Source organism: Rhinopithecus bieti, unplaced genomic scaffold (assembly GCF_001698545.2).
Source record: "Rhinopithecus bieti isolate Rb0 unplaced genomic scaffold, ASM169854v2 scaffold_68244, whole genome shotgun sequence".
NCBI classification, from domain to species: Eukaryota; Metazoa; Chordata; class Mammalia; order Primates; family Cercopithecidae; genus Rhinopithecus; species Rhinopithecus bieti.
Genome location: NW_016825829.1, coordinates 177,881 through 187,293, shown reverse-complemented (window position 1 = coordinate 187,293; position 9,413 = coordinate 177,881). Strand labels below are relative to the sequence as shown.

At 57.7% G+C, this 9,413-nt stretch overlaps 1 protein-coding gene across 1 annotated transcript in view; it reads right to left on the bottom strand.

The window, feature by feature from the left end:
• Positions 1-3,544: 3,544 nt before the first annotated feature.
• Positions 3,545-9,413, bottom strand: part of LRPAP1 (LDL receptor related protein associated protein 1) — a 19,702-nt gene continuing 13,833 nt past the window's right edge. The window contains exons 5-8 of the mRNA XM_017863147.1: positions 8,632-8,790; positions 6,990-7,072; positions 5,695-5,871; positions 3,545-4,010 (exon numbers count right to left, since the gene is read on the bottom strand). Coding sequence (XP_017718636.1) covers positions 3,948-4,010; positions 5,695-5,871; positions 6,990-7,072; positions 8,632-8,790 — 482 coding nt within the window. The 3' untranslated portion in view covers positions 3,545-3,947. The remainder of the gene's footprint in view (positions 4,011-5,694; positions 5,872-6,989; positions 7,073-8,631; positions 8,791-9,413) is intronic.

The window sequence follows — 9,413 nt, the reverse complement described above, 5'->3', positions numbered from 1 at the left end:
TTTTTGAGACAGAGCCTTATTCTGTTGCAGTGGCGTGATCTCAGCTCGCTGCAACTTCCACCTCCTGAGTTCAAGTGATTCTCCTGCCTCAGCCTCCAGAGTAGCTGGGATTATAGGCACGTGACATCAAGCCCAGTTAATTTTTATATTTTTAATGGAGATGAGATTTCACCATTGTTGGCCAGGTTGGTCTTGAACTCCTGACCTCAGGTGATCCATCCACCTCGGCCTCCCAAAGTGCTGGGATGACAAGCGTGAGCCACCACGCCCGGCCTCATGTCTATTTTTAAAAATCAAGTTCTTAATGAAAAACCTAAGCAAAAGGAAAATGGCAGGCATGGATGGCTTCACCCATCAAATCTCTGTGAAACAAATAATGTCAATCCTATACAAACTATGGCAGAACTTGTTTCAGGAGGCCACCTTAATGCAGTACCAAACCATGACAGATACATCACATGACAAGACAATGAACATCAGAGCCCAGTGTCCTTCATGAGCGCGCACACACAGGAGGTCCTCAGCCCGGTATCAGCAAATCTCATCCGGCCATGCAGAGCAAAGGCCAATGCACCACGGCCACATGGACTTACCCGGAAATGCCAGGTCATCTTGGCATACAAAAGTCAGCGTAACTCACCACAGTAATGCGGTGAGGAAGCGACCTCATGAGTATCTCATTAGGTGCAGGAAAGGCAGCTGACCACATTCAACACGGATTCAGGAAAAGCCCTCAGCAAATGAGGAAGCTCTTTGCCTGTAAGTGCACCAGTGCACACGCCACACTGAACTGGGAGAGACTGAGCCCATGTTTACCGAGATGGGGAGTAAGACAAGAACGTGCCAGCCCACCTCGCCAGTGCAGTGAGAAGCCGAGTCCCAGACTGCCAAGGGGAAGCAAAGCCATGGTCAGACAGAGGACACGTGTGTGCACACGGAAACCCCGCGAGTCCACAGAAAGACGCCATGGCCAAGATGGGAGTTGAGGGCACAGGATTAAAGCACCACACACAAGTGAGAAATGAAATAAAAATACACAGTCCTCAATAGCATATCAAACACCTAGGACTAGATCTAAAGGAGCGTAGAGACTGGAGACGGTTAAGATGCCGATTGGAGTCATACGCGGCAGTCAACATGTGGACACCGGAGACTGTTAAAATGCCGATTGGAGTCATACATGGCAGTCAACGTGTGGAGACCGGAGACTGTTAAGATGCCGATTCTTCCCCACGTGTATTCAAGACATTCAGAAAAGCTTTTCAAAAACGCCTTCAACGGAATCGCTATTGAAATTCCAGAAGGTTGCCTTTTCTGGTAGAAATGGAAAGGCTGATTGTAAACGTATACGGAAACACCAAGGACATAAACAGCCATGAGAATCTTTAAAAGGAAGAGTTGGAAAATGCACATCACCTTGATTCAGGGTTTATTACAAACCCAACTGTAGCCAGGACAGTGTGGTGGCCGGGCACCGAGGCTCACACCCACAACCTGTAATCTCAGCAGTTTGGGAGGCTGAGACGGGAGGTTCACTTGAGCCCAGATCAAGATCTGCCTGGGGAACATAGTGCAACCCCGTCTCTGCCAAAAAAATAATTAAATAAATAAAATCAGCCGGGCGTGGTGGCGCATGCTTGTGGTCCCAGCTACTCAGGAGACTGAGGCGGGAGGATTTCTTGAGCGTGGGAGGTCGAGGGTACAGTGAGCTGAGATCGCACTCCTGCACTCCAGCCTGAATGCCAGAGCAAGACCTTGTCTAAAGTGTGGCAATGGCAATAGCGGAAGGACAAACAGAAACAGATCCAAACCGGTAGGTCAGTTATTTCTGACAAAGGCACCAAATTAGGGGAAAAAAGCCTATGCAGCAAATAATGCTGAAAGGTAAGGGAGAAATGGATCCTGACTACAACCCACACTGGAAATGCAAACACTCCTGAGTAGGGACTGGCTACACACACTGCACACACCCACACAACAGGCCGCCACGCAGCAATCAGGAGTTAGTCACTGATCCATGCAAAAGCCTGGGTGAATCTCAGATGCTGAGTGAACGTAAGCAGACGCATGCACAGACACACACTGCCCAGCGCCATGCACGTGGAACCGATGGCAGGCGGGAGGCAGGGTGCTGCGGCGGTGGGAGTCAGAACGGGCACCCCTGTGGGGACTGGTTCTGCGGAGTGGAGGGCGTCACCTACGTCCTTCGTGAGTGCGCACCATGACCAGCCACACCCATGGAACGAACACTGGGTATCTGGGCTTTTTGTGTGTGTAACTGCCTCCCTCCAACACCATGGTCTCCCACATACAAAAGAGCCCATCATACAATAAGACACGCTACTCCGCAATTAGACATCATGAAACGCCGGCCAGGCTGTCCATAATTAAAAAGACCGAGCACCAAGTCTCAGCAATCCACTAGTGTTCTGCTTCCACCCAGCCGGGAGAAGAAACAGTCCAACCACTTTGGAATCATCTCTATACTTGGACAGCACACATCGTTAAGATCCATTGGGTATGCCCAGAGCTGCTCCTCCCCCCGCCCACACACACGAGTGTTCACCACAGCTATTTCCAAGTGGGTGTTCTTACCCAGAAAGGAAGCAACTCAAATGCCCTCACAATAAAGTGCATTAAAATCAGAGCACAGGACAGTCATGCAATGAAATACTATACAGCAATGAAAAGGAACACACTTCTGCTAGATGACAGGGCTGAGTCTCACCAACACACTGAATACAAGAACCAGACACCTTAAGGCTCTCAGGATAATGGGAAAAAAAGGAACCAGAGACGGACAGTGTGGCGGGCACCGTGGCGGGGCCTGTGCTAAGGGGAGACACAGGGCCACTGCTGGGGCCGGCGCCACCGGGCCAGGGAGAAGGCCACCTTCCCCGGAGTCCACGTAGGAGCAGGCACTCACATGCCGCACCCTGGTGCCCCTCCCACCCTGATGTGCCAACTCCTGACATGCTGCCTCTAACCTTGACCTTTCTTAGAAATGACCACTAAGTGGATGTTCGTCTTTGGCAGATCTCAACAGTCAAGCCAAGACACAGCTGCAGCCAAAACACAATACGCCGGATGGAGCCTCTTCCAGGCTCAAACATGGGAACCGTGCTCGGACCCAGACAGGAGCAATGGCCGGCCTCTCAGCTACGGTCAGGGGAAGGCCTCTGTGGCTGTCCCTACCCCCGTGAGATGGGGCATTTACACAGCACACTTAGGGACGTGGAGGCCCTGCAGGTTCGCTGGGGTCTCCCCAGGCCCCTGAGCTGCAGAGGTGAGAGTTGAAAGACGCTGCCCCCAGGCCCCAGTCTCTGACTGTCCACGGAACCACACGCTCCTCTCTGCCATCTTCCCCCAGACTCAACTCAAGCGCTCTTGGCTTTCAATCAGGCCGGGCCGTCTCATGGGAAAAGGAGTCTGGCTGCAAAGGCCCGTGGGGCCCAGAGGGGAAGCTGGCTATGATGCGATCCCTTCACAAGCACTGGCTCCGGCCCGAGCCACCAGGACACTTAGTGACCAGCTGACAAGCATGTGGTTTAAATACTACACTATATTTTTTAAGGACTTTGTACACAGTATTTCCAGTGGCAGATGTGTAAGTTTTTTTATGTAAATCGTGTTGTTTAAGAAGAAGACTGTCAGACCCGAAAGCAGCTGGACCTCGAGGTCCTCAATGGGGTGGTGGCTGCCACGCTGATGCTGAGTGGAAGCCGACCCCTCAGTCAGAGCCGGCCCCATCTCAGACCCAGACGTGGCCACCACCAAGTCCTGTGTTGTGACAGCACCAGCTAGTCACCGGAAATAATCCTTCCTGCCGCGACACCTGTGCCAGCCCCAGCCACCCTCACGGCAGGCTGTCCACGGAAATGCCATGGCCAAGAGCCCAGGTCCTTCACGCTGGCCTCTCCCCTGCCAGGCCGGGTTCCCCGACGCCTTCAGAGTTCGTTGTGCCGAGCTCTGGAGATCCTGCTGGACAGGTCCTGGAGATGCTTCTTCACCTGTGCACAGAAATAACTCATCAGCTGGAGAGCGCACCTCGAGGCTGGCTCTGTGAGCTCAGCCTCATGTCAGGAGATGTGTGATCCAAAAGGAAAAGGCACAAGCCCTGTGCATCTCACTTTCCAATTCCACGCCCGTCCAGAAATGCTCAAATCACAAGAGCAGCTCAGCCCTAACTAGGAAATCCCACCAAAGAATGCTAAGAGCCGAAAGCTCAGGGTCTCTGTGATCAGCCCTTGGTGTTATTTATTTAATATGGATAGGTCTCGCTCTGTCACCCAGGCTGGAGTACAGTGGCATGATCTCAGGTCACTGAAATCTCTGCCTCCCAGGCTCAAGTGATCCTCCCATCTCAGCCTCCCATGTAGTTAGGACGACAAGTGCCCACCACCACGCCCGGCTAATTTTGTGTGTTGTTGGTAAAGATGGGGGTCCACCATGTTGCCCAGGCTGGTCTTGAACTCCTAAGCTCAGATGATCCACCCACCTCGGCCTCCCCAAGTGCTGGGATTACAGGTGTGAGCCACTGCCCAGCCCCACGGTGTTGTTTTTAAAAGCAATGACCGGAGAGACTGGGACAGGGCTGTGGGAAAGATGCCTTCCTCCTCAGGGCTACCTGGGAGGGAAGAAGAGAGACCTCCAGCTCCTCACATCACAATGGCCCAGAGCATCCCCACAGATACCACCCCAGTGGCAGCAGGTACTGTGTCAGCCTAGCCCGGGCCAGGGTCACTGTAGCTCTCACGATTCTCACAAAACCCTGCTCATGGGTGCCACCTCCCTCTCCACATAGGAGCCCGTGGCTCAGGGTGAATAACTCGCCAAAAGTCCCTCCTCTCAGCCGCCCTCTGACCTCCGCCCCAACGGTGTGGGTGCCTCAGGCAGCGCCACACGGCTTTCCTAACCAACACCGAGCTTTGCCATGGTCAGGTGAAACTAGGCGCACGCTAGCATTCCATCCCTGCATCTCGGGGGAGCGCTCTGCAAACCCCCACATGGTTGTGCTCACCCTGGACCTGAGCTCCTGTCCACAGGTGGGGGCCGCAGGCTGCTCTCCTGCACGTTCTGCCAGGCAGACCCACACCACCCTCTTCTATCAGAACTTCTGCCTTGGTTTATTTTTTAGGCCTTTCCTATTTTGGAATCGGTAACACATGCCTGCAGCTCAAAGTTTAAAAGGCACAGATGGGGCTCCTGAACCCCAGCTCCCTCCAGAAAGAACTGGGATGAGCTTCCAGGGTTTTCTGTGCCTCTGTGGCAAGGCCGTGCTGCTGGCTTCGGCTTCTCCTGGGATCTGCCCCTCCTCTCCTCACATCCCGGGGCTGTGGGGAAGAGGGCTGGCTTGTCTCGAGGGCTGGAAAGTGCCCTGACTTGTGGGCTGGCTGTGGGCATCCAGGTTATGCCCCATCCTGGTCACAGGAGAGGACGAGGCAGTGGCCTGCCAGGGCCTGCACTCACACCTGAGGGTCGGGGCACTGCACTAGAAGCCCACGGAGCTCTCCTAGCACGGCTGCTGTGGCCTGCAGTGCCCCACACACTGTGGCTCTGGGGTTCAACTCAGACAGGGAAGACAATGGCGTGGGGCCCACATCCTGCCTACGGGAGACCCTGAGCTGCACACGGGCGGCCCCATCTTTTCTGCAGGGGAACTGTGGCCTCCCTAGTCCCCGAACCCGCGCGCACCGTGTAGCCCAGCTCCTTGGTCCGCCCCTCCAGCAGGGCATGCTTCTCACGGCTGCGGCTCACACGCTCGCCGTCACCCACGCTCTCTGCGTGCCTCAGCTTCTCGTGTGCGATCTCCAGTTGTTTCTGGTAGTGGTTGTGCTTCTCGATTTTGGCTTCAAAGTGCTTGAGCTCCTCCTGGAACAAGGTTTCCACAGGTGACTGTTCCCTCCCTGTGCTCGCCATGCCATCTTGTGGTCCCGGGTGAACTGCAAGGACGCCAAGGGACAGCGCCGTACCCGGGGTGGGACAGGCCTTGCGGTGACATGGACAATGAGGCGGCAGCTGGGAGGCCATCACACCAGCAGCAGGTCCCAGCCTGCGCCTCCTTGGCAGTCCTAAGCTGACCCCTTCCCTCTCTCTGCAAATGGCACCCCTCCCGAATCCGGGGGGCCTCCAGCTCATTCCTGGCCGGACTCCATGTCCAGGGGTTGTGCTTCTGTGGTGGCTGCCTCTGCACCCTGTCCCCAGCCTGCCTGGGCTCCAGTTCTGCTGGGCTGTAGCTCTGTCCCTGCTCCTGTAGGCGCCCTGCCCTGCCTTGATCCCACACTCCAGACCCAGGGCCCTCCATGTGGCCCCACCTGCCAAGCCCCATGCATATGCCTGTGCCCAGCTAAGGTGCCCTAGCCCTGGAGGAAAGCTCCTGACCCCTTCCTGGGGGAGGTGCTAAGGGCCCTTCCTGGGGCCAGGAAAGTCCCAAGCCCTATGAGGGCAGGACCACGCCCACCTCACTCACGACAGACACCAGCTAGGGACCTTGGGTGAACTCATGGCCTGATACTGTGCCTGGGACTGCCCACCCAGGGACCCCCTGCTGGACTCCTCACTCCTCAGAGCCCTGCTGGGTGCTCACCGAGCTGATTTCTCCACCCTCAGGATGATCTGGCACGCCACACGCCCCAGGAGCCCCCTGCCACCTGAGGTGGTCTCCTTCCCTCCCTGGGCCTCCATCTCAGGAAGCGGGGACATCCCCAAATGATCCCAGTAGTCCTTGGTCCCCTCCCCCAAGACTGTGGCTGGGTCCTGACCAATTGCTGACCATCCACAGGACCCGCACCAAGGCCACCTCAGAGGCGAACACTGACAAAAGAACCAAAGCCCCTCCTTCCAAAGCCCGGCCTCGCCCCTGAAACACGAGGTCCCACGCAGATGAGGAGGAAAACGCAAGCAGGTTCGCTGAGCGGTTAGGGAAGAAACTGCAAGAGAGTCTTCACCACATGAGAGAGCTCGAAAGGAGAGAGGCTGCGTTTCCTTACCCGGAGCGCCTCCAGCTCCTTGTCGGTGAGGTTGGCGGACTGCGCCAGGTCCCACAGGTCAATCACCCTGGGCTCCTCGAACTCTGCAGGGGAGGAGCGAGAGCGGCCTCAGCGGCGCCTGGGGTGCACAACCCAGCCAGCCCCGCGGGAACCGCGCTGAGTGTGCATGGAGCCTATGAGGGTGTGCAGGCGTGACCTGCATGTGTGTGAAACATGCGTGCGTGCACTGAAAATCTCACGGCGCAGGGAGGGCATCTGCTCGGTAGCTCACACAACCTCGCTGAAATGTGGCTTCCCTGTCCCCTCGGCCAAGCAACTGCTTCTCCTTTGTGTCCAGAAACACCTGCCTCCATCAGAGCCTGGGAAGCGCCTCTGAAGCAGGTGGCGGAGGGTGGACGTGGCCTGTGTGCAGAGGCTGCTCAGGACCTTGGGTGGGGGGTGTGCAAGTTTAGCTAGGTCCAGAGGCAGGCACAGGCCGTTTCCCTTCGGGCTCCTAGGAAGAGCCAGACAAACTGAGTGGGCTCCCGGACCCTGGTGCTCACGAAGGGACGTAGTGAGAGATGCCGGGGCCGTCACCTCTCTCCATCCAGGAGCGAGCAGTCCAGAGCCGCCTGCCCAGGGAGCCCCCCAACAGTGGCTCCTGCTCCCTCCTCTGCTGACCCCTTCCTGCTCAGGCGGTCCAGCCCTCACCACTATGGCCAAAAGCCTACGGCTGACAGAGCCACCAGCACCAGGTCAGGCTAAGGGAGCCTGGGTTTGGGGGTGGGTGGTGAGGGGTCTTGCCCAAGGGCACACAGGTGACAGCCGCAGAGCCAACCGAGGGGCCCTGGGCCCACGTGGACACATTCGACTACTGTGCTGGAGGCTGCTTCCGGCCAGACCTTGCAGGTCCCATCCTGGAGAGCAGGCGGTGGCTCCGCCTGGCACCGGGGACAGAGACCAGCCCTGCTGTCTTATCACCATGAGGGCACAGATGCCATCTCCTGGCGGCTGCTGCCTCCTCGAGCCTACAGCACGGCCTGGCACACAGCTGGCGCTCGGTGTGCACGTGGAGGATGAGGTACAGAATCGGAAGCTGTGTGAGGAGGCCGGCAGGCTTCTGGTAAACCCTGCACAAGGCTCTGTCCTGGGTCCTGGGCAAGCAGCAGCAGTGCCGAGCCTGGCCACTAAATGCCTGCAGTGGAGTGAGACCAAGACCGAGCCACTGAGGTGGAGCCACAAGCTCTGTGGCCTCCGTGGGCGTCCTGCCCCTGCCGGGCTGAGAGGGACTGACAGACAGTGCGGGTGGAATGACATGGAGACAGAGCTGTGCCTGACAAGCGGTCTCTGTTCTTGACTAACAGCAACGGAGGGGCTGTGCTGCTGAGGCTGGGAAACGCTGGGAGGGGTTGCTCCCAGGCCCGCCGCCGCCACTGCTCTCTGCCAGTCTCCAGGAACAAGGCTGAGGACGGCAAGTGACCTTCATGGAGCAGCTCCTGGGAGCGAGGCCTGTGACCACCGCTGGGTAGACAGCGTGCCAAGGGTCTTGGCTGCGTCCACAGGCCCAGGTGCCCATCGCTCTAAGCACCTGCCCGCTTGTCCCCAAAACACAACCAGAGACAGCCCCACCCTCAGGAACCGACAGTCCCAGGCAGGCACGCACCAGCCTCAGTGCTGTAGCCCTGGCGGCTGACCCTGCGCAGGCGCTCCAGGCCCTGGTTGATGCTGCGCAGCTTCTCCTTCAGCTCCGCATGTCTGCTGTGCAGGACGTTGCCCTTGATGTCGCTCAGGTCCAAGGGGCTGATGATGTTCTCGTGGATTTCTGTAAAACCGAAGGCAGGACACCATGAGGCTGGGAGTCCTCGCCCTGCCCGCCTGGAGCACTGTATAGAATGCCCACTGCTGGGGAGTTCAAACTCGCTCTCATTTCTGGCCAAAAATGTCCCCATTCCGCGGTCTTGCAGCGCCGCAGAAACGACCGTTGGCACAACTTCCTTTCCAGGTGAGACAGGTGAGACGCCGGGACACATGCACCAAGCGGAGCCTGGCGGTGACGGCTGGGGCACCAGGTCCAGAGGGCTGACTGGTCAGCTGGGTCACCCTCCATTTTACTCCAACTTTGTAGGGTGGGAAAGGCACACATTTGGGGGGGTCACGAATCCAGAATGAAGGACCATCAGCGAAGCACACGTCTGGCAAAGGCGGCAGCTGTGCCCGTGGTGGGGGCAGGCGCCCGTGAGACTCGGTTCATCCAATGCAGGTGGGTGACTCTTAGAGCCAGCCCCGCCCGCACAGCAACCTCCCGACTCACAAGTCCGGTAGAACCCTGGGAGAGGGCGTCTGGTGCCGCCTCCCCACCCCTGCCGTGTCCCGGTGGGGGCCGAGGCTGCCCACTGAGCACAGCGAGCCCCAGGTGCAGGAGGGGCAGGGGGCAGGAGGGGGCGG